The sequence below is a fragment of the Lepidochelys kempii genome, chromosome 1 (genome assembly GCF_965140265.1).
Source record: "Lepidochelys kempii isolate rLepKem1 chromosome 1, rLepKem1.hap2, whole genome shotgun sequence".
NCBI lineage: Eukaryota > Metazoa > Chordata > Testudines > Cheloniidae > Lepidochelys > Lepidochelys kempii.
This window is the reverse complement of record NC_133256.1, coordinates 184,385,826-184,410,660: the sequence shown is the minus strand read 5'-3', so window position 1 is coordinate 184,410,660 and position 24,835 is coordinate 184,385,826. Positions and strand designations below refer to the sequence as shown.

General features: G+C 45.9%; 2 protein-coding genes across 2 annotated transcripts in view; both read left to right on the top strand.

Annotated features, from left to right (window-relative positions):
• Nucleotides 1-4,392, top strand: part of LOC140895114 (uncharacterized) — a 60,904-nt gene extending 56,512 nt beyond the window's left edge. Inside the window, exons 2-3 of the mRNA XM_073304411.1 lie at nt 1,220-1,302; nt 4,189-4,392. Of these exons, the coding sequence (XP_073160512.1) occupies nt 4,201-4,392 (192 nt within the window). The 5' untranslated portion in view covers nt 1,220-1,302; nt 4,189-4,200. The remainder of the gene's footprint in view (nt 1-1,219; nt 1,303-4,188) is intronic.
• A 10-nt stretch (nt 4,393-4,402) lies between these two features.
• BCL9 (BCL9 transcription coactivator) lies at nt 4,403-18,566 on the top strand. Its single transcript, XM_073304399.1, has 7 exons — nt 4,403-4,487; nt 8,161-8,477; nt 9,598-9,787; nt 10,259-10,358; nt 10,805-13,043; nt 15,080-15,340; nt 16,282-18,566. Exons 1-7 carry the CDS (start codon nt 4,435-4,437, stop codon nt 17,394-17,396), a joined length of 4,275 nt encoding a protein of 1,424 aa, XP_073160500.1. The 5' UTR covers nt 4,403-4,434; the 3' UTR covers nt 17,397-18,566.
• The last annotated feature ends 6,269 nt before the right edge of the window (nt 18,567-24,835 follow it).

Genomic DNA, 24,835 nt, shown 5'->3' with positions numbered 1-24,835 from the left:
AGAGGGAAGGGACTATAGAAGTACAAATTTTTACCACTCTTAATGAATTTAACCTCAAGTCACAACCCATGTTCCCTGTTTCACAGATGGGCTAACTGAGTTACTTCAGGTCGGACGGGAAGTCCGTGGTAGAGCTGGGAATAAAAACCAAGTCTCTTGATTCCCAATTGTGCTTTAACCACAATGCCATCCTTCCTGTGTAAATAGTAAAAGGCACATTGTGTCTTCAAACTGAACTTAGTAGAGTCGTGTATCTTGGTCAGAATGGATAGAGTGGGTAGAAGAAATAAGTCTGTAACAGGAGTTCTCTGTTTTTTCTGCCGTGACACAGAATTTACCATAGAATCCAATGACTTGCTGTAGAATTGTGCTCTGGAATCTTAAGTTTTCATTTTATAAAGTAAAACTTGCTAGATGATGTGGTTGAAGATGGTTCCTTATGTGAACTGAACATTAACTGATGTGATATATTTCTCAGTAGGGAGAGTGGAACTGATCAGTTCAGCAATGACCTCTTTGGCTATATGAGGAATAACTGGCAGCATCTGATGCTCAAAGATACCACCAAAAATGCAGCATGCCATGCTTTCAAATGGATAAGCCTCCACATGTAGACTGGTGTCTTACAGTGGAATGGTGGCCAGTGGAACATTAGATGAAGCTGCCTTACTGTCTCCTATTCTGACGCTGGCCTGATACTTCTCCTGACTGATCAAAGAGAGCACCCAGTTTTACCAGGCTATTGCATTTTCAGTCACATGTGGGCCGGCAGGCAGGCTGTCTGGCCTTGGTGGCAGGTATAATTGTGAAGAGCAGGGGTTGGCACAGGTAGCTGGGCTCGTGGAGTGAGGGGAAGGCAAACCCTTGAGCACTTAGGTGGATAAGGAAGTTGGGAGGATGCTTGTGTGGGCACTGTGCCAGTTCTTGGGAGTACAGACGGGCTCATGGGAATCAATCTAGCTGAACTGGGGGTGTGCCAAAGCAGGTCTAAGCTGTCCCTTGCTGCATTTGTTTATAACAAACATACTTGAACCAGTTAAACCTTACTGTGGCTCTCTCCCTGTAAAGGCTTTCTTAGCACTAACAAATCTTGCTGAGGTGAGCTGAAGCTTTCTTGTCAGCTGTTCAGAGAAAGCTTTGGTCTCCTTTCTGTGGCCTGGGAGGGGTCCAAAGGCTTGGGTATACTGTGATGGAGCTCTTCCTTTTTCTTCTTTTTCAGATAATCTTTCCTTGTGTGAGAAGGAGTCCTGAACTCATCACCTCTACGATGAGCACTGCAGTGTCGTGACACCAGAGGTCTTGGTGAGTTGCCTACAGGGAAGATGCTGGGTCCTATAAGATTTACAGAAACGTTGACCCCTCTGCATGGGTCTCTCGAACACTTTGCTGAAACATTTTTAAAACGTGGTTTAATTACCCACAATGGTGCCAGTCTCTGACACGAGAACAAGAATTGTTCTGCAGGTAGATGAATGGTTCTGCAAGGAAGAGCGACTCCAGCTATGTGGACTGGAGTCCATTTTCCCTGAAACTTAAATGAGAGCAAGGGAAGAGCATATCCAAGTTTAGCACAAGTGAAGGGGACTTTTAGCTTATTGGACACCGAACTCCCACAAATAAAAATTGTGATGCTTTCTATTTTGAGTCTCACAGTATTGTACAGTTCCACTGCACAGAAGGGGAAAGCAAAGGGGGAAAAATACGAGTTGACAGTCATTTTGTCATCAACAAGTAAAATGCAATACTTAGAAAAATCGAAAATTCTGTTAATATTTACCCCCTCCATTCAAATCTCTTCTTATAATTCACTCCTGCAAAGCTTGTCAGTGCTAATCCATTGAAAGATAGTGTGCGTCTTGTGTATTATATATAAAGACCACGTTAGAGGAACAATATCCAGGTTGCCAAATAAAGCAGTCGAAGTTAGGAAATGTTGCATTTATGGTTGCCCGTTCAATCTTAATTCTGCTGCCTTTTGTGTCTGTCATGTGCACTGAATGATACAGGGGTCCTCTGGAAAAAATAGTGTGTGCTCATATAATGTATCGTAGTGCAAACACACACGGGTAGAATTAAGGCATTATTCATGAGTGAAAAACATTATAATGGAAACAACTACATAAATAACAAGAAATCCACAACACAGACTTCAATATCCTGCTTTTTGCAGCAAATTGTGCTCACTGTTATGCCATTACTCTTCCCTCCCCTGCCATGATGTGTGGGCTTTTGGTCTAACTTCAGTTTTAAGAGAGGGATCATGAGTAAAATTTTCAAATGTGCCCCAATCCCACTGACTTTCAATATGACAGGCTCCTAAGTCTTTTTTGAAAATGGAACTGAGACACTTCTGAAAATTTGAAGTCCTTTTTTCAAGAGGGACTTAGGAGCCCAAGACACAGTGAGAGTCAGTGGGCTTTAGACACTTCTGAAAATTAACTCTTCATGTATGCCTGTAAAGCACCATGCACACCAATGGCATGATAGAAATAACAGTAACACTACATTGCTCTCAAAACCAATGAGATGCTCTGCTTTTGGCTCTAGAGATGCATATGGTCCCTGTGGAGTCTATGGACCTGATCAGAACTCCTCTTGCTCTGCCCAATATTATCAGGCAGAACAAATGAAGCTCTTAATGCAGGAATGTTTCCTGCATTTGTGGACTTTAGCAGGGCAGCAAAGACAGGAATATTGAGCAAACTTACTGGGGTCACCAGGATCCCTCTTTGTGTCTCCAGGCTGCAGGAGAAGCTATGGAAGGGAGAATATCTGGAGTTCTCGAGATCCACAAAATCATTACATTGTGATGTCCTGACACTGTGGATTGATGTTGCATCAAAGTGTACTGGTGTAATATCATGAGACAAGTGTGACGATGTGCCAAGATTACTTTGAGGAGCTGGAGGGCCACAAAGCTCCATACCAATGTCTTACTAGCCAGTCTTTCCTGGCAGCAATGTGATCATATGGTGGCAGGTATTTCTTAATCATCCAGTAGCAACGCATCAGTGAACCAATTTGTGTCCTCTTAATACCCTTAAAACACTAGTTCCTTCATAATAGGCAAGACCCTGCCAGCCTGATTAAATCTTACTTTGTTTCTATTGATTCATACAAGAAACTGCTTCTTCAGTGCTGAGAAGGAATACTGGGAATATTCATATTTGAATAACTTTTAACTAGCAATATTTAATACATTAACAATAAATCTTGTTTATATTCTGAATTACGTGGATTTACATCTGAGTAGGTGAGATGAACAGAAGATCTGTTAAAATATAAACAAGACAGAAAATTGGGCTAAAGAATTTTGGAACAAAGGACACAAGAAACGTAAAAGTCCAATATTTTCCTCCTCCAACAACGTAGAAGAAACAGTGTTATGCTGTTCTGTACGGCCAGCATTGTGCATGTTGCCTCTCTTCAGAAACGAGCTGAAAAGTGCTCAGTTAAATTAAAAAAATGTTTTTAAATAGCTTGTATGATGTTGCTGAGAAAATTTGGATGGGCAGTTCTCTAATGATCTATCAACCTTTCAGTTAGAAACAGTAATTGACCACAAGTTCTCCTTTGTGTGCTATGCTTCATGGCATAAGCTGGTTGCTTACAGGTGGTCAGGAAGGCATTTTCTGTTCTCTCTCTCTCTCCCTCTCTCTCTCCCTCCTGTGCGCCTTCCACCACACAGCATTGCGCAAATGGCTAATTGTTAGGGGTGGGGGGCGGGCGGGGGGATTTACCTTCCTCTGAGAAATCTGGTAATGGCCATTCATAGTGGGAATTCTTGATAATCAGGACTAGCAGTCTGATCTGTCTAGTTCTATGTTCCTAGTGATTTTGGTGTGGTGTATGCTTAAATAAGTCGTATGAATTCTTCCATGACTTGGATCAAAGTGTCTGGGTAAGAAGAGCTTCCCTACCTCTTTCTTCCCTGCTCTTTTGAATCCAGCATAACTCGTTTTGGGTGAAGGAAGGACTGGCTTTACCACTTGTGAGTTCTTAATACCTGCCCAGAGCTTCCTCTTAGCTGTACATTCCAACTATCTTCCAGCCAGCTGAAAATGCCAGTCCCTCACCCTCTTAGTGAAGGGGAAAGGATTGCCATCCATGGGTCTGTTTCAGGTAATTCCAGGGTTTGGAATGTATTTTACCTGTTTCCTGTTCTTTCTTTGGGGCGGTTTGGCACAGTGTGCCCTGGAGATGCGAGACTTCCCCTCAGCAGCAGGAGGCACACATTCAGAGAATGCTGGAGCTGCAGGAGGGAAGGGCCCAGTGCAACGACAGAGAGAGACAAAGAGGAAAAAGACAAGCAGACGGACAGCGGTGAGAGAAGCGTGCGGCAGAAAGTGCTTCAAAGCTGCCAGCAGCAGCAGGCCCCCTAGAGGAACTTGACAAGAGCCCAACTGTGTGTGTGTGAGCTCAGGATTTCTGTCAATGCATTCCAGTAACCCCAAAGTGAGGAACTCCCCATCAGGAAACACACAGAGGTGAGAAACTTCAGTGAACTGTTCTGGGCAGGGAGGGGGAGGTGTCCCTGCTCTACTGCAGTGTTATCCAAGGCCTGGGTCAAGCACTGGTGCTCTTTGTGCTTGCACTCCCACACAAAGTTCTCCCTGTGTGGCTGGCAGGAGCAGCATGGAACTGATTACCATTGCACAAGCCTTGTCCATGTCATTCATCTGCCTGTGCCAGACTTCATAGAATATTAGGGTTGGAAGAGACCTCAGGAGGTCATCTAGTCCAATCCCCTGCTCAAAGCAAGACCAACACCAACTAAATCATCCCAGCCAGGACTTTATCAAGCCGGGCCTTAAAAACCTCTAAGGGTGGAGATTCCACCACCTCCCTAAGTAACCCATTCCAGTGCTTCACCACCCTCCTAGTGACATAGTGTTTCCTAATATCCAACCTAGACCGCCCCCACTGCAACTTGAGACCATTGGTTCTTGTTTTGTCATCTGCCACCACTGAGAACAGCCGAGCTCCATCCTCTTTGGAACTCCCTTTCAGGTAGTTGAAGGCTGCTATCAAATCCCCCGTCACTCTTCTCTTCTGCAGACTAAATAACCCCAATTCACTCAGCCTCTCCTCATAAGTCATGTGCCCCAGCCCCCTAATCATTTTTGTTGCCTAGACTCTCTCCAGTTTGTCCACACCCCTTCTCTAGCAGGGGGACCAAAACTGGATTCAGTACTCCAGGTGTGGCCTCACCAGTGCCAAATAGAGGGGAATAATCACTTCCCTTGATCTGCTGGCAATGCTCCTGCTAATACAGCCCAATAATGCCATTGGCCTTCTTGGCAACAAGAGCATACTGCTGACTTATATCCAGCTTCTCGTCCACTGTAATCCCCAGGTCCTTTTCTGTAGAATTGCTGCTTAGCCAGTCGGTCCCCAGCCTCTACCAGTGCATGGGATTCCTCCGTTCTAAGTGCGGGACTCTGCACTTGTCCTTTTTGAACCTCATCAGATTTCTTTTGGCTCAATCCTCCAATTTGTCTCTGTCCCTACCCTCCAGCATGTCTACCTCTCCCCCCAGTTTAGTGTAATCTGTGAACTTGCTGAGGGTGCAGTTCATCCCATCATCCAGATCATTAATAAAGATGTTGAACAAAACCGGCCCAGGACCAAACCCTATGTCACTCCACTTAATACCGGCTGCCAACTAGACATAGAGCCGGACAATCTAACCAGCTTTCTATCTACCTTATAGTCCATTCATCCAATCCATACTACTTTAACTTGCTGGCAAGAATACTGTGGGAGACGGTATCAAAAGCTTTGCTAAAGTCAAGATATATCCTGTCCACCGCTTTCCCCATATCCACAGAGCCAGTTATCCCTTCATAGAAGGGAATCGGATTGGTCAGGCATGACTTGCCCTTGGTGAATCCATGTTGACTGTTCCTGATCACCTTCCTCTCCTTCAAGTGTTTCAAAATGGATTCCTTAAGGACCTGCTCCATTATTTTGCCAGGGACTGAAGTGAGGCTGACTGGTCTGTAGTTCCCTGTGTTCTCTTTCTTCCCTTTTTTAAAATATGGATACTATATTTGCCTTTTTCCAATCGTCCAGGACCTCCCCCAATCGCCACGAATTTTCAGAGATAATGGCCAATGGCTCTGCAATCACATCAGCCAACTCCCTCAGCACCCTTGGATGCATTAGATCTGGACCCATGGACTTGTGCATGTCCAGTTTTTCTAAATAGTCCTTAACCTGTTCTTTCACCAATGAGGGTTGTTCACCTCCTCCCCATACTGTGTTGCCTAGTGCAGCAGTCTCGGAGCTGACCTTGTCTGTGAAGACGGAGGCAAAAAAAACACCAAGTACTTCAGCTTTTTCCACATCATCTGTCACTAGGTTGCCTCCCCCATTCAGTAAGGGTCCCACACTTTCCCTGACCACCACCTTGTTGCTAACATACGTGGAGAAACCCTTCTTGTTACCCTTCACATCCCTTGCTAGCTGCAACTCCAATTGTGCCGTGGCCTTCCTGATTACACCCCTGCATACTCTAGCAATATTTTTATACTCTTCCCTAGTCATCTGTCCAAATTTCCACTTCTTGTAAGCTTCCTTTTTTAGTTTAAGCTCACTGACAATTTCACTGTTAAGCCAGGCTGGTTGCCTGCCATATTTGCTATTCTTTCTGCACATCGGTATGGTTTGTTCCTGCTCTCTCAATAAAGCTTCTTTAAAATACAGCCAGCTCTCCTGGACTCCTTGCCCCCTCATATTAGCCTCCCAGGGGATCCTGCCCATCAGTTCCCTAAGGGAGTCTAAGTCTGCTTTTCTGAAGTTCAGGGTCCGTATTTTGCTAATCTCCTTTCTTCCTTTTGTCAGGATCCTGAACTCAGCCATCTCATGGTCACTGCTACCTGGGTTGCCTCCCATTTCTACTTCTCCTACCAATTCTTCCCTGTTTATAAGCAGCAGGTCAAGAGGAGCACAGCCCCTAGTTGGTTCCTCTAGCACTTGTACCAGGAAGTTGTCCACCAACACGCTCCAAAAACTTCCTGGATTGTCATTACTGTATTGCTCTCCCAGCAGATATCAGGGTGATTAAAGTCCCCCATTAGAACAATCATTCTCCATTGACTTGGAAGAGGAGAAGTTTGGAGGAAAAGCAATGCACTGGATGTATCATGTGCTTGACAGCACACCTAGGTTTGATCCTGCACCCTTGGGGTCAGCAAGAGCTGATAGTAACTTGGAGGGAGTGCTTCTGAGTCAGCTGTCTGACCAACTGAAGGAGCAACATGGACAGGCTCCATAGTGAGGCTTGCTACAGTGCACTGCCTTTTGGGCTGGGGGTGAGGGATAAAATGAGCTCCCAGCAGATCCATGCAGAAGAAAGGAGGAGGGATGACAGTGACTAGACTAAAGGGAGGAAGGAAGACTGTAATTGAGTGGAATCTAAGGAGACAAAATAGTTTTAGGATGTAGTTTGTGTAATGGGTCAGTGGGTGGGAAAAGACTGTTTTTGAGTTTCTTTTGGTAAACTCTAATGCAGTCTCCTTTACCCCATTTTGCAGGAGAGTGTGTGGAGATAGTATCCTCCTCTTTCCCCATTCAAAGGCAGCTTATAGCTGGTTTAATTGTTTTCATGGTCAGAGGTTTGTATTTTCCTGGCGAGTTTCCCTGATCTGTGATGAGTGCTGCAATAATGCTGGGTTTTCCTTATGCTCTCTTGGGCTGGCTTGTGGTGGGTTTCTCTGCTCTGTGATCACAGCTGTACTGTGTCATTTGGGTCTGGATGGGTAGTGTGGTGAACTTTGTGGTGCCCTGTTTGTTTACTTTGAGCTGGTCTTGGTGTGAGATGCTTTTCTGTGTACATAGAAACCGTTGTCTTTATTGACAGAAGCCCCAGAGGTAGCTCCTCATGTGACTGAGCAGTTCCTGGGATCTGGCAGGCCTGCTGCTTGTTCTTGTGCCTCCTTGAGCACTGTGATCCCATATTGGATAATAACCCTTTCTAGGCATGTTTGAAAAAGCAGCTGGATGAAACCAAGCATGTAGGCATTTCTTACTCGGCAGTAACTGCCTTGCTCGGTAAAGGTGGCATCAGCAGTGGTTGCTGCTGCTGCTTCTCTCTAGTCCATTCCCACCAGAGTGAATCGACAGTCTAATCTCTATTTTTAATTCTCTTTTTTTCAGTAGCCCCAAATCAAAGCAGGAGGTGATGGTCCGTCCCCCCACAGTGATGTCCCCGTCTGGCAACCCCCAGCTGGATTCCAAATTTTCCAACCCGGGTAAACAGGGGGGCTCAACCAGCCAATCCCAGCCCTCTCCCTGTGACCCCAAGAGTGGAGGTCACCCCCCCAAAGTGCTCCCTGGCCCAGGTGGGAGCATGGGGTTGAAGAATGGGGCTGGAAATGGTGCCAAGGGGAAGGGAAAGAGAGAGAGGAGCATTTCAGTGGATTCCTTCGAACAGAGAGATGCTGGGACTCCCAGTGACGATTCGGAAATCAAAGGTAAGTGCTAAGTATTGGTGTGAGATGATCATTTGGCTTGGGGGTGTTAGCAAAAGCATGTCTGCCTGAGGTGGTGACTGTGTTCAGTTGAAGTACAGCCCTGATTAGGATTGGAAAGTTGTTTCATGCTAACACATGCTAAACTCCCCAAGAAGTTTTGGGAAAATAAATAAAAGCTGTTAGTCTCCTTCCACCCCACTCTGTCCTTTGGCCTCCCAGGAGCTTCTGTGTTTGAATCGGAGTATCAAAGCCAGCATGCAAGCCAGTTTTGTGAATACAGACAAGTAAGGTGTATTGGGTGATGATAATCACTTACACCTCTGTGACTGGTAGGAACACAGGACTGGGAGTCAAGACTTCAGGAGTCTGTTCTGGCTCTGCCACTGATTCATTGTGAGACCTTGGACGTGTCCTTTACCCCACTCTTTAATTTCCTAACCTGTGAAATTAGGTGCAGTATAAATAGCTGCTACTTGTGTTTCTCAGTTGTGATATTTGATTAATTGCTCTGAGATCGCCACATGAAAGGTGGCGCAGAAGTGCAAAGAATTATTACTGCCTTGTGATATTAGGTCTTCCAGAGTTTGCATTTGATAGACGCCTTGACAGAGTGGCAACAAGAGAGCTTTGGCTGTAAAAGACCTAGGTCCAGTTTGAGTTCGTTTCCAACTGGTGTGATTAGAAGCTGTGTGGTCAGTCTGACAGTATAGCAGACTAGGGTTCAGGTGGCATGAGTAAGGAGAGAAAAAAGGTCTCATATAAAACTTCCCCCACTTTACAAGAACTTCAAATGCTTATCTGCTTGTGTGTGTGTCTCATATATGCTGTTTGACCTAGTCATTTGTGAATGCTAGGAAACTAGCTAGAGCTGAGACAGTATGAATTTCCTCTCAGCGGTGCCTGCAGAGTTTTTTGGAGTGTGAGGGGGAATCATGGTGTAACAGGACAGCTTCCTTAGTACTAACTGGGAGAGGAGTCTGAGCCTTCTTTATGGGAACGTTGGGTATCGTGATGCCAACTGAGAGTCAAGGGTGAGAGAAGTATCAAACTTCCTCACAGCTTCAACACTGGTGAGACCTTCCCTCCCCCCTCCTCCCCCCGACCCCTTCTTCCTTTCCAGACTGCAACTCTGCCGACCATATGAAGACCCAGGATTCCCAGCATACGCAACACTCCGTGACTCCTTCAACTGCTTCAGCCCCAAGGTCTTCCACACCCTCCCATGGCCTGACTGCCACTTCGGAGCCAGCTAGTGGACAAAAGACTCCATCCAAAGTGGTTTATGTCTTTTCTACTGAGATGGCCAATAAGTACGTAAATGTGTCCTTCATGTCTTTCCCTCCATTTGTGTTTTGCCTCATTACATTAAATTCAAAAGCATGTTTTCCTCCTTCAAATCCTTTGTGGGGTGGGTAGCCATTTACAGATCATGGGGGAGCATTACTGACACGTAGCCGTGGATGAGGATTTTCAGTTTCTTCCACCTAGCCTTGTTTTTGGCAAATGTTGGCAGACAGCCTGTTTCATGAGCTACACAGTGGATGGTTTAGGGATGGGTTAAATGGTGACACGAACCCTAAATACTGATTAGCAAGATTCTGTAGATGGGAGGATTTTTCTTCTCCTTTGATTTCTCTTCTCCCAGACCTCTGGGGTCAAAAGACAGGTGGCTCAGACTTTTGCTTTCCTTTTCTCCCTGCCCCTAGTAGTTGGGAGAGAGGGGGATTTAAGAAAGATAATCATCCAACTGCAGCCTCACCAATGTCTGTCTGTCTTTACAGGGCTGCAGAAGCTGTGCTGAAGGGACAGGCAGAAACCATTGTGTCCTTTCATATCCAGAACATCTCAAACAGCAAGGCAGAGCGAAACACTCTACCCCTGGTAGGGAGCCTTTACTTGGTAGAAGGGGGAGATGGAGTGGTGTGCACATGCGTGGGGGAGGGCGAGGGAGGGTGACTCCTTACGCTCTGAAAAGCATGTTCTTGGCTGGAGGGAGCACTGTGCAGAATTAAAGGATTTAGTGCTTCCAGAGTAGTTTTCCAACTTTATTATAATTGGGTGGAGTCGTTCTGGTGATATAGGAGAGAGGTGCAAACATCATCGTTTGGGTCTGTGGGTGACACATGAGTGAAATGAACATTTCATCTTTGTCCAAGACTCTAGTTTGCAAATTATATGTGAAAGGCATGAGTTCCTACAGAAAGTGTTCATAGCAGGTTTGTGTGACTAAGGTGGGGACGAGACAGTGCATCTTGATCTTTATCCCTCTCACTCTATTCACAGAGATGTAAAAAGAGCTGATTAAAATGTTCTGCTTTGTCTTTCAGAACACCCAGGTTTCTGCACTTCGAAATGAAACCAAGCCTCTGCCACAACCTCAGCCGCAGCCCCATGCTTCACAGGAACACAATCCTCCCCAGAATGCCAAAATACAGCCAACTCCACCTGTTTCGGCGCCAGCATCGAAATCTGCTGGCCCCCCGTGTCCCATGGATCAGGACAGTCCTGGAGTAGAGAGTAAAGTGATGTCTGTTGGCAGCCCTTCCAACTCCACCCCATTGCAGACTGAGGGATTTGGGCAGAGTTCAACCCCAAATAATCGAGCAGTCAGCCCAGTCTCCCAGGGGAGCAACAGTTCCAATGCAGACCCCAAAGGTCCCACCCAGCAGGTATCCGGTGGTGACCCATCCAGTTTAGGCGAGAACCCAGATGGACTGTCTCAGGAGCAGCTGGAACATCGAGAGCGCTCATTGCAAACTCTACGAGATATACAGCGCATGCTTTTCCCTGATGAGAAAGAATTCACTGGAGGGCAAAGTGGGGGGCCTCAGCAGAACTCTGGAGTTCTGGATGGTCCTCAAAAGAAACCTGAAGGGCCAATACAGGCCATGATGGCTCAGTCCCAAAGTTTAGGCAAAGGGCCAGGACCTCGGACAGATGGAGGGGCTCCATTTGGCCCTCAAGGACATAGAGACATGCCCTTCTCACCAGATGAAATGGTGCCACCGTCTTTGAACTCTCAATCTGGACCCATAGGACCAGACCACCTGGATCATATGACTCCTGAGCAAGTGGCCTGGCTGAAGCTACAGCAGGAGTTTTATGAGGAGAAGAGAAGGAAGCAAGAACAGGTTGTGGTGCAGCAGTGTTCCCTGCAGGACATGATGGTCCACCAACATGGGCCTCGAGGTGTGGTTCGAGGCCCCCCACCTCCCTATCAGATGACCCCTGGTGAGGGCTGGGGTCCTGGCGGTCCAGAGTCCTTTGCTGATGGCATGAATGTGTCTCATTCTCTACCCCCCAGAGGCATGGCCCCTCATCCCAATATGCCTGGGAGCCAGATGCGCCTGCCTGGATTTGCAGGAATGATGAATCCTGACATGGACAGCCCCAGTGTCCCAAACCCCACATCCAGACCTGGGCTTTCAGGAGTCAGTTGGCCAGAAGATGTGCCAAAAATCCCAGATGGCCGAAACTTCCCTCCAAGCCAGGGTGTCTTCAGTGGTCCTGGCCGAGGGGAGCGGTTCCCAAATCCCCAGGGCCTGCCAGAGGAGATCTTTCAACAGCAGTTGGCAGAGAAACAGTTGGGCCTGCCCCCTGGCTTGAGCATAGAAGGCATCAGGCCTGGCATAGAGATGAACCGGATGATTCCCTCCCAGAGACACATGGAGCCTGGGAATAACCCCATCTTCTCTCGCATGCCTGTTGAAGGGCCCCTGAGCCCCTCCAGGGGGGACTTCCCAAAAGGAATGCCACCTCAGATTGGCCCTGGTAGGGAGCTGGAGTTTGGGATGGGCCCTGGGAGCATGAAGGGGGACATAAGTCTGAACGTTAGCATGGGCTCCAACCCATCTATGATACCTCAGAAGATGAGGGAAGCTGGAGTGGGGCCAGAGGAGATGATGAAACTGCGTCCAGGTGTGTCAGAGATGCTCTCTTCTCAGCAGAAAATGGTGTCATTGCCATTTGGAGAGCATCCCCAACAGGAGTATGGCATGGGTCCCAGGCCTTTCCTTCCTATGTCTCAGGGCCCAGGAGGTGGTCTCCGTAATCTCAGAGAGCAGATTGGGCCTGACCAAAGGACTAACAACCGGCTCAGCCACATGCCGCCACTACCTCTCAACACAACCAGTAACCCGAATAGCCTCAACACAGCTCCCCCTGTTCAGCGCAGCCTAGGACGCAAGCCCTTGGATATCTCTGTTGCAGCTAGTCAGGTGCATTCACCGGGCATCAACCCTTTGAAGTCTCCCACGATGCGGCAGGTCCAGTCTCCCATGCTGGGTTCTCCCTCGGGGAACCTTAAGTCTCCTCAGACTCCATCCCAGCTGGCAGGAATGCTTGCAGGGCCAACTGCTGCAGCAGCTGCTGCTTCCATTAAGTCTCCCCCTGTTTTGGGATCTGCTGCTGCCTCACCAGTCCACCTCAAGTCTCCTTCCCTCCCTGCACCTTCTCCTGGCTGGACTTCCTCTCCAAAGCCCCCGCTGCAGAGTCCTGGGATTCCCCCGAACCACAAAGCATCTCTCACCATGTCTTCCCCAGCCATGCTGGGGAATGTGGAATCAGGTCAGTGCTTCCTTTTCTATCCAAACGTAAATTCTTTGGTTCACATATGGTCATCTTGAAGTGTGACATGAGATGAGAGCTTAGAGGTTACGCAGTGTGCATTTGGGGTAGGGAGTGCAAAGAGGAGAGAGAACATGGAGTTTTTCCTGCCAGCTTGAAGCAGGTTGTGTCTAGGCTCAGAACTAAGTGAGTGGAACATGTGGGTGAGCTCCATAACAAATTGCCTCCTCTCATCTCCTCTTGCCCATGTGCACATGCTGAATACTGCCCTTGTCCCAGAGATGAGGGTCAAGTATATTTGGATTGGTTGGGAGGAAAGAGAAGGGGAGGAGGAAGTCACTCTTTGCAGAAGAGCTTAGAACAGTTTGTTTGCCAGTCTGTTCTTATTGTAATATTGTAGCATTGGGGAGAAATGTTGCTGCTTAGATCATAAAGGTGCCTCAAAATAAACGGGTTTGTTAGGATAAAGGAGAAACAAAAGATACCTGTAGATAGATGTGTGCTGGCCATAGGAGCTATTGTTCACAATCTGTTCAGACACAGGTATAGTTTTACTTTACAAATTCTACTAGGAGGAGCTTTGTTGATACCAATTTGGATTTTGTCTATTTCATGTATAGTTAGAGGTAGCAGGTGGATTATCTACAGCTGCTCCTCAGAGATGTGCTGCAGGTCTGTGGGGTGGTGGTGGTATTGTTTTGTATTATCATAGCACCTGGGAGCCCCAGTCATGGCCTGGAATGCCTGGGGGAGGGACTACCAGTGCCTAGCACAAAAGACCGTACAATCTAAGAACAGATCGTGTGAATCCAGAAACCTATCTGTTTGGCATTTCAGCAGCACCAGTCTCCTCTTTCATAGATTCAGAGCTTATATGTGACTGAGTCTGTTTCTGCTATAAGCTTCCAAATATGTAAATCCCTGGTGTGCAGCGTTTCCATGCAGAAGCAGCAGTGTGATGGAACCAGCTCTCAAGAGGTTTTCAGCCTGTGAAACCTCCTCCTTATTGCAGGAGTTAGTGAGGAGACTGTGAAAGATGCATGACTACATTGCCCTCTAGTGTTGCAGAATGATAACTGTATTGAAAGGGACCAGCAGCCTTTGTCCCTGTTCAAAGTGACTGGACTGCTCCTGTGGCTCAGAAATGCATGTTCTAGTGAGTTTTGAGCTCCTGTGGCAGCAATGGTTCTCACTAGAGACACTTAATGTCCATTATATGCCAATAGCTGTCATTTAGCCATCTTATTCTGAGTCGTATGCCTAGCATGTGCCACACTGGGAAGGAGGAAGAATCTGGATGCTTGTGTGGCCTCTGAGGTGGAGTGTTAAATTGGCATTGAATCTGGGCTTGAATTGCTGCAATTAGACCCAGACTCTCTAATCTGTTACTACTTTTGTGCCTAGAGGAGTATTTAATATCAGAGGTTTTTTGGTGGTGGCTTTTGCTTGTCTTAAACTTCTTCCTGAAAGCAATGACCTCTTATCCAAAACTGGGCCAGGCATCTTGAAGCTTATTGGTGAGGAGACATGGGGACTGGGAGCAGCAGAAAATTGTGTTTACACCTTTGGAAGAGGGGGGGATATTTTACAGTTACAGTCTCAAGGAGTATCTTTCCCTATTAATTTAATGAGCTTTTATATGCAAGACTTAAGCTTAAGTCAAAACAGGAAACTTTGTATAAACTTTTAATAGAGCTCTCCAGAAATTGGCATGGATGCCTGTAGTGTATGACCTACTATGGATGTATGTCCTCTGGTTTCTGTCTCTGTGCTCACATTTTGAAGCATAAATGGGAAAGTTTTTTTTTCCAACTAGTTGACCATGCTTCTGGAGTTAGTATTGTCTCCTTCCCAAAAGAAACCACATGGATAGAAATCCACTGTCTAGGAGTACAGTGTGTATTTCAACCATACTTATCTGGTTGCCTCACTACTACTATTTGGATGGACTCTTGGAACCATTGAGGGGGTTTTCTGGGAGAAAAGGGGTTTATTTTAAAGGGGAGAAAAAACAGCTAAACCCTTTCCTCTTTTAGGTGGCCCACCACCTTCCACTGTCAGCCAGTCTGCTCCTGTGACTCTCCCTGGAAATCTTCCCTCTAGCAGTCCCTACACAATGCCTCCAGAGCCCACGCTCTCCCAGAATCCCCTCTCCATCATGATGTCCAGGATGTCCAAGTTTGCCATGCCCAGCTCTACGCCACTCTACCATGATGCCATCAAGACTGTGGCTAGCTCGGATGATGACTCCCCTCCAGCACGCTCCCCAAATTTGCCACCAATGAACAATCTACCAGGTAAGGCAGCTTCCCAGCCAGCCTTCTGCACGCTCTGCTTCAGTTGGAATGCTTCCCAGAAACATACACCCTCTTTTTATACAGAGGATGGAGCATGGTGACTGTCTGGCTTGTGCCAGAGTAAGGGGGGAAGCTGCTCAGTTCCTTATCCAGGCATTAGGGGAGAAGAGAAAAAAAAAAAAGCTCCTGTCCCTTTAGGCTTAGTGACCTGCTCTATAATGAGTGAAATGTGTTTACACTATAAGCCCCTACCCCAAATTGTTTGTTGTTCATAGGAACACAATAGAAATCTGTTGTTTTTAAAAAAAAAAAAAAAAAAAAAAGCCAGTTGAAAAAGATAACTCTCAGCATGGAGTATGGTAACAGGCATTTGAAGACTTTGCCTGTAGTTTACTGGTTTACAGTCTGCCCAGGACAGTAGTGATTGGAGCTGATCACATACTTGAAAAAATGACTTGATGGCAAATTGCAGCTTTCATGGACTAATTAATTTGACCAGCTCTAACAGCAGTGAGAGCTGTCTGACTTGCAGGTACCATATGTTTGGAAGGGAGGTATTCAGTCCACTTGCAGTGGACAAATGTCTGTGTATGTTTATAAAACAACCCCCACCCCCTACACACACTTGCCACTAATTTTCCCGCTTGTTGACTGTCTTGACAAAATGGTCACAATATGGATTGGATCTAGGGTGACCTCTCCTCCTACTTTAAGAGCCCCGTTCAGTCCCATTGGAACAGTGTGAGGACAAGGTAGGGCTCCTGCAGCCCATGCTGTGTACATTTTATGGTTAAATAGAACAGTAGCCCTAGCAAGTGAAGTTTTGGCATCTTTCACTGGCACTAATTTTGTTTTTTAAATTGGAGCCAGGAACATTACACAGAGTTCTTCTATCTTCTTTGATTGTCTGTTCTAAATATGATTCTTTGTTTCTTCCTTAGGCATGGGCATTAATTCCCAGAATCCTCGAATTTCAGGTCCAAACCCAGTGGGTCCAATGCCAACCCTTAGCCCAATGGGAATGACCCAGCCTCTTTCCCATACCAATCAGATGCCCTCTCCAAATGCTATGGGACCCAGTATACCTCCTCATGGGGTCCCTGTAGGACCTGGCCTGATGTCACACAATCCAATGATGGGGCATGGTTCCCAAGATCCTCCAATGGTACCTCAAGGACGCCTGGGCTTCCCACAGGGGTTTCCTCCAGTACAGTCCCCGCCCCAGCAGGTGCCATTTCCGCACAATGGCCCCAGTGGAGGACAAGGCAACTTCCCTGCTGGAATGGGCTTCCATGGAGAAGGACCTCTGGGGCGTCCCACCAACCTGCCCCAAAGTTCAACAGATCCAGCACTTTGCAAGACTGGAGGCCCTGGGGGTCCAGACTCCTTCACTGTTCTAGGAAACATGCCTTCGGTTTTCACTGATCCAGACCTGCAGGAGGTGATCCGCCCTGGAGCCACTGGAATACCAGAGTTTGACCTGTCCAGGATAATTCCATCAGAGAAGCCTAGCCAGACACTGCAGTATTTCCCTCGTGGGGAAGTTCCAGGCCGCAAGCAGCCGCAGGGTCCTGGGCCTGGATTCTCTCATATGCAGGGAATGATAGGAGAGCAGACTCCAAGAATGGGACTTGCATTACCTGGCATGGGGGGCCCAGGGCCAGTGGGAACTGCTGATATCCCCCTCGGAACTGCTCCATCTATGCCAGGCCATAATCCAATGAGACCACCTGCCTTTCTGCAGCAAGGCATGATGGGACCTCATCATCGGATGATGTCACCAGCACAAACGGCAATGCCTGGTCAGCCCACGCTAATGAGTAACCCAGTAGCTGCAGTGGGCATGATTCCAGGCAAGGACCGAGCCCCTGCTGGGCTATATAGCCACCCAGGTCCTGTTGGCTCACCTGGTATGATGATGTCAATGCAGGGCATGATGGGACCCCAACAGAACATCATGATTCCCCCCCAGATGAGACCCCGAGGTATGGCTGCTGATGTTGGAATGGGAGGATTTAGCCAAGGCCCTGGAAATCCAGGGAACATGATGTTTTAAGCTGCTACCATAAGACTGGATGTTCTGATCCTTGTCAAGATGAGATTCCAAGTCCTGACGGCTTTTGGGGAGCTTCAGGAGTACAGTTTGGCCATGCAATAGGTGAAAAGAGACCAGAGGATGCTTTGGGAAATCTCGAATGTATGGAATTTACCTGAAAACAGATTATTCATTTTAACAGGTTTTTTTTAAGATTTATTTTTTAAAAATTATTTTTGTGGACTTCAGTATCCCATGATGGCACCTGCTTTGAGAATCTGTAGCTGTATTTTGAGAATTGCCATTTGTCACAAGTTGCACCATTCTCTGTATGTTTACGTCCTTTGGACTGGCTTCTCCCAGGACTCTCGGTTATTTTTTGGGGCTTTTTTTGTGTACTGTACTATATTGTAAAAGGGATTTTAGCAGAGACTTTAGTCTTTGGGGTGAGAGGAGAATGGGATTCTAGGCTGTTTACTTTAGGTGGAGAATCCATCTTCAGAACTTCGGACTATTTTCCTTCAACTCCAATGTATAGAAAACCAAACTACGACCTCAGAGCAGAGTATTAATGAAAAGCACAAAAAAGGAACTTAAGTTCAGTGAGGGGAATCTTTTAAAAGAAATAATAAGTTAAGGACATATTTTTCAAATTATGGAGTGCTGTCCAGCACCTTCTGTCTCTCCCTCCCACTCCTTATTAAATAGGCTTCTCTCTCCGTCCCCTTCTGTCTCCTCCTTTGGCAGCTGCAATACAATGTATTATTTTGGGGAGTAAATCTAGAAGAGCCTCTCCTCGTGGGGAGTTTTCCCACTTTCAGGAAGGGGCTGGACTTGGACACTGTTACATTCTACAGTAGTCTCTCTCACTGTTTCCTATTCTCCTTTTCTTAGAAACCCCAAGTGATTTTATTAATGTGGGAGTGGAACAGACACTAAAAGTTATCCAGGATTTTTTTTGTGGTTATTTTTTTTCCTCCCCAGCGTAAGACGTTCTGTGTAACCTCCATTAAATTTGGTACAAAACCACTCGCCAGGGCTGTGGTGTCAGAAAAATAAAATATATTGTTTCTTACAAAAACGGACTTTTTTTTTTAATCCAGTCTAGTGGTGTCCTGTGTACTTCACATGACTGGCAAACTTTTCCTTGTTTGTTCCCTTATTAGGGTCACAACCATATTAGCTGCTAGATGGGACTAGCTTTTATATCTTATAAAAGGTACTGTATTGGTTGCTGTGTGCCTCTTTCAGTTCACTTCTCCTGTATTCGTTTTACCTGTCCTGAGCTGAACTTGATTGTTTCTTTGAGTTTGGCATTATCTCAGAGGGGCAGACCTGAACGCTGGAGATGGTATCCACAGCCTCTTTCAACACTTTGAGGGCTGGAGAATTGGTTAAAAACTCTCCTGCTTCTGGACATCCTTCTGGGTTAGTGGTTCTTGGAGACACTTGCCTTGCAGTGGACCTTTCTGTTGCAACTGGGAGAAGATCTGACGCTGTTTGCAAAGTCTGTTCACTGCCAAAGTGTCTCTGCCCAAAGGGCAACACTCAATGGTTCTTTGTCACACTGGGTTGCTGATGAGTGAGGTGGGGTTTCTGACTTGTGGATTAGAGGCTAAGGTAAAGGGGAAAGAACTAAAATAAATGACAAAGGTGATAAATTCTCAGTGAGCAGATTTTTTAACGAAACAGCCCGACTGGGTAAATTGTTGCCTTGCTGCTCTTTCATTGATCCATGTCTAATTCCATCTCTGCTTTTTTCAAACCTTTTTGAGAGAATTTCAGCAATCAAGTTTTATGTCGTGTGCATGGGGAGGAGAGACTGGATACTAAAACATAGTCCTTTCTCCTGAGTAAAACTGCAATTTATTCTCAAATCCTCCTCCTGCTTTGTTTGAAGGAATGAGGTAGACTTTATTCATACAAGCTTGGCTGCTCTTTCTCCGTAGTAACGTGGGAGGAAACATTCTGCTATTCAGATTCTCATTTCAAATCTCTGCACAGCCTGATGGTGAAAAAGCCCAAAAGGTAACCCCCAGATGGCCGGTTAGCTCAGTTAGAGTGTGGTGCTAATAACACCAAGGTCGCGGGTTCGATCCCTGTACGGGCCACACCTTTGAGGGGGGAGGGATAGCTCAGTGGTTTGAGTATTGGCCTGCTAAACCAAGGGTTGTGAGTTCAATCCTTGAGGAGGCCATTTGGGATCTGGGGCAAAAATTGGGGATTGGTCCTGCTTTGAGCAGGGGGTTGGACTAGATGACCTCCTGAGGTCCCTTCCAACCCTGATATTCTATGATTCTATGGTGAACTTCTGAAACTTAATGGTAACATCCCTGCTATATCACACATACATGGTAAATATTTGAAATCTGTTTAAAGTCGTAGACTGTGGTATTGCAGACAGTTCATTTGTAAAGTACACATGCAATTCTCAGTATCAGGGTCTAAAAGACGGTATATTCTCTGGGTTGCAGACCATATAACAGGCTAGCTAATCTACTCAAGAACCATGCAAGTGAGGAGCTGTATCTTGCATACAAATTCTCCTACCAGCTAGCTTAGTATCTGTCTTCTGGTGGTACCCACTAAGTGATGCTTCAGAAGATTTACAACATTCTTTATGCTCTTGGGATCTAACCTATGTTGAATCAGAAGGTACTGGGACAGGTTACTGCCTGAGTGGCATCAGTGCCTAAGCCGCATTCTTTGATATGAATTTAGGCATCCTCATATCTTTCTTTTCTTAATTATAGATGTGACTCCTAGACAAATTATCTAGACCTCTTAAATATAGCGTCTGTTCTGATGAACTGCTAAGGCACTGTAAGCCACAGATTGCAAATATGTTGCATAAAATTTAATTTAGTCAATAAGCGCAGCACCAATAATTTAATGAAGAATCTGCTTGTTCTCTAACAGCAGAAAGAGGTGCAGCTGATTAATTTTCACCACACTTCATAATTTTGAATACATCCATCATGTCTAATGTAAATGTTCTTTTCCACATGTAATCTTTACACACTCATGTCTTCACACATAATTAAATATATGCAGTTGTCCTCTGCGAAATTTATTCACTATTTGATTTTTCTTGAAGAGAGATGAACAAAGTTGAAGGCAAGACTCCAAGTTAGAGAAGTACCATGGTCTGCTACATCAACTTGGTAGCAGCGACTCTTAAAAGATCTCATCTCATGTCTGCCGTTGGCCTGTTCCCTTTATTCTCTTCCCACTTTCAGCAGTGGATCCTCCAAGTTCAAAGCAGTCCAATGTAGATAATTTACAGTATTTTTATAGCTGCCTATTGTAGACATGACACTTCAATACCTTGTGCCATATATTGTGTTTTAAACAGCTGGAGTGTCTCTCTTTAATCCTTTAAAGAAAACTCCACTAACATTTACTGTGTTGGAGCCACAGGCTCCACTTCAACTCAGTATCAGCTTCTCCTCCTCTAATGAAACTTCCACACCAAGTTTTAAGACATTCTCCCTACTAACGCCTCAGCATAGAATCATAGAATATCAGGGTTGGAAGGGACCCCAGAAGGTCATCTAGTCCAACCCCCTGCTCAAAGCAGGACCAATTCCCAGTTAAATCATCCCAGCCAGGGCTTTGTCAAGCCTGACCTTAAAAACCTCTAAGGAAGGAGATTCTACCACCTCCCTAGGTAACGCATTCCAGTGTTTCACCACCCTCTTAGTGAAAAAGGTTTTTCCTAATATCCAATCTAAACCTCCCCCACTGCAATTTGAGACCATTACTCCTCGTTCTGTCATCTGCTACCATTGAGAACAGTCTAGAGCCATCCTCTTTGGAACCCCCTTTCAGGTAGTTGAAAGCAGCTATCAAATCCCCCCTCATTCTTCTCTTCTGCAGGCTAAACAATCCCAGCTCCCTCAGCCTCTCCTCATAACTCATGTGTTCCAGTCCCCTAATCATTTTTGTTGCCCTTCGCTGGACTCTCTCCAATTTATCCACATCCTTCTTGTAGTGTGGGGCCCAAAACTGGACACAGTACTCCAGATGAGGCCTCACCAATGTCGAATAGAGGGGAACGATCACGTCCCTCGATCTGCTCGCTATGCCCCTACTTATACATCCCAAAATGCCATTGGCCTTCTTGGCAACAAGGACACACTGCTGACTCATATCCAGCTTCTCGTCCACTGTCACCCCTAGGTCCTTTTCCGCAGAACTGCTGCCTAGCCATTCGGTCCCTAGTCTGTAGCTGTGCATTGGGTTCTTCCGTCCTAAGTGCAGGACCCTGCACTTATCCTTATTGAACCTCATCAGATTCCTTTTGGCCCAATCTTCCAATTGGCCTAGGTCCTTCTGTATCCTATCCCTCCCCTCCAGCGTATCTACCACTCCTCCCAGTTTAGTATCATCCGCAAATTTGCTGAGAGTGCAATCCACACCATCCTCCAGATCATTTATGAAGATATTGAATAAAACCGGCCCCAGGACTGACCCTTGGGGCACTCCACTTGATACCGGCTGCCAACTAGACATGGAGCCATTGATCACTACCCGTTGAGCCCGACAATCTAGCCAGCTTTCTACCCACCTTATAGTGCATTCATCCAGCCCATACTTCCTTAACTTGCTGACAAGAATACTATGGGAGACTGTGTCAAAAGCTTTGCTAAAGTCAAGAAACAATACATCCACTGCTTTCCCTTCATCCACAGAACCAGTAATCTCATCATAAAAGGCGATTAGATTAGTCATGCATGACCTTCCCTTGGTGAATCCATGCTGGCTGTTCCTGATCACTTTCCTCTCATGCAAGTGCTTCAGGATTGATTCTTTGAGGACCTGCTCCATGATTTTTCCAGGGACTGAGGTGAGGCTGACTGGCCTGTAGTTCCCAGGATCTTCCTTCTTCCCTTTTTTAAAGATTGGCACTACATTAGCCTTTTTCCAGTCATCCGGGACTTCCCCGGTTCGCCACGAGTTTTCAAAGATAATGGCCAGTGGCTCTGCAATCACAGCCGCCAATTCCTTCAGCACTCTCGGATGCAACTCGTCCGGCCCCATGGACTTGTGCATGTCCAGCTTTTCTAAATAGTCCCTAACCGCCTCTATCTCCACAGAGGGCTGGCCATCTCTTCCGCATTTTGTGATGCCCAGCGCAGCAGTCTGGGAGCTGACCTTGTTAGTGAAAACAGAGGCAAAAAAAGCATTGAGTACATTAGCTTTTTCCACATCCTCTGTCACTAGGTTGCCTCCCTCATTCAGTAAGGGGCCCACACATTCCTTGGCTTTCTTCTTGTTGCCAACATACCTGAAGAAACCCTTCTTGTTACTCTTGACATCTCTGGCTAGCTGCAGCTCCAGGTGCGATTTGGCCCTCCTGATAACATTCCTACATGCCCGAGCAATATTTTTATACTCTTCCCTGGTCATATGTCCAACCTTCCACTTCTTGTAAGCTTCTTTTTTATGTTTAAGATCCGCTAGGATTTCACCATTAAGCCAAGCTGGTCGCCTGCCATATTTACTATTCTTTCGACTCATCGGGATGGTTTGTCCCTGTAACCTCAACAGGGATTCCTTGAAATACAGCCAGCTCTCCTGGACTCCTTTCCCCTTCAAGTTAGTCCCCCAGGGGATCCTGGCCATCCGTTCCCTGAGGGAGTCGAAGTCTGCTTTCCTGAAGTCCAGGGTCCGTATCCTGCTGCTTACCTTTCTTCCCTGCGTCAGGATCCTGAACTCAACCAACTCATGGTCACTGCCTCCCAGATTCCCATCCACTTTTGCTTCCCCTACTAATTCTACCCAGTTTGTGAGCAGCAGGTCAAGAAAAGCGCCCCCCCAGTTGGCTCCTCTAGCACTTGCGCCAGGAAATTGTCCCCTACGCTTTCCAAAAACTTCCTGGATTGTCTATGCACCGCTGTATTGCTCTCCCAGCAGAGCAGTTCTGGTTTTCCCAGAGAAAACCAGTTCTTTACTTTAACTGCTTGTTGCGCACCATCTTTAAATCAACATTGGATATGTTTTCCCTATAGTTATTATTCTTAAGTTTGAAGGACTTCTAGTTTAAAAAAACAAAGCAAACAAACCCGTCTGATGCTGCATTGAGGGGGAGATGGACTGGATGCCCTAAATGAACTTGTATTACATTAAGGCTTAGTTTTCCTTTATAGAAATTTCTCAGTTGATCATATTAGATTCAGTAATTGGCTTTACTAGTGTATCCTTAGACATACATTGCATAAACTGTAAGTAGCAGGATTCCTCTTTCTTCTCTCTTGTAGAGAGAAGCCCTGTTCTGGAGTTGATGACTTTGAAAAATAATATCCATGTTAGCATAAATACCTCTGCTACTTCATACCTGTATTTGCTTTTTAGCAGTTGGCAGTATCCTCCAGTCCTGTAGACTTATAGCTCTTAACTTCCTCCTTTGGTATTTGTCTTTGTTTAAAACTACACTCATCTCCCATCAGAATTCCTTTCAAAACTATTATTTATAGTGGCTACAGGTCTGCTAGACATTAGATAGCTCTATAGGTCTTGGACAAAGCCCCCAGCACACAGTGCCTTTGTAGTGCTCCTGTTGCATCACTTCTGGCTGAGTGTTGAGCAGAAGAATATTACTGCTAGTCATAGACAATGAGCAAAGACAAGGGCAACTTCCTCAGCAGATCTTGGCTTAATTCTTTCATCACACCATCACCCTTCCGTTTTAATCTTGGGCTTATATTGGAGTTGTCATACTGAATTAGTCCATTTAGTCCAGTATCTTGTCCGACAGCGGCCAGTGCCAGAAACCCCATATATAACATTATGGAATAACCTGTTGAGAGCTGAAGCATGAGGGTTTTATACTTTTTCTAAGATGTATTTTATCCTACCTAGGGTAAGTGGTTCTTTTCATTAGCTGTATAGTCCTTCAAAATCTGCCTGTGTTCTTGAGTATCTTGTTGCTCTATGATGAGGGTAAACGATCTTATATTTTACCTTCTGTACAGCTTTAGTTATTGTATAGACTTCCTATAATGTCCCCTTTCCTGATAGTCCTCATGGCTTCAGTCTCCACATAAATAATTAATCTTTATGGCTGTAATCACTTCCATTGCTCTTCTTAGAATGCTTTCTGCTGTCATTCTTGAGCTAGTGGGCCCAGAGCTGAACACAGTGATCCAAATGAGGGTGTGCCATTGACTAATATGTTCAGGAGGTGTGAGAAGTTAATTGCAGTTAACACATATGATTAATTCAAAGTAAATTAAAGTTTGGGTTTTTTTTGGATGTATGCTAATTGCATACCTCTGAGATAGGGCTTGGTCGGGAGGGAGACATGGCCAGTCTTAAGGATGGGGCAGGGGGGGGCACTCTAACTGGTGTATTCCTAGAGTGCTCTTACTGAGTACAAGCTGCCATGATCCTTCCCAGTTTGTGAAATCTGCAAGTATAGGCTAGAGTAGTTCACTAAACTTCCCTGTTAAATTGAG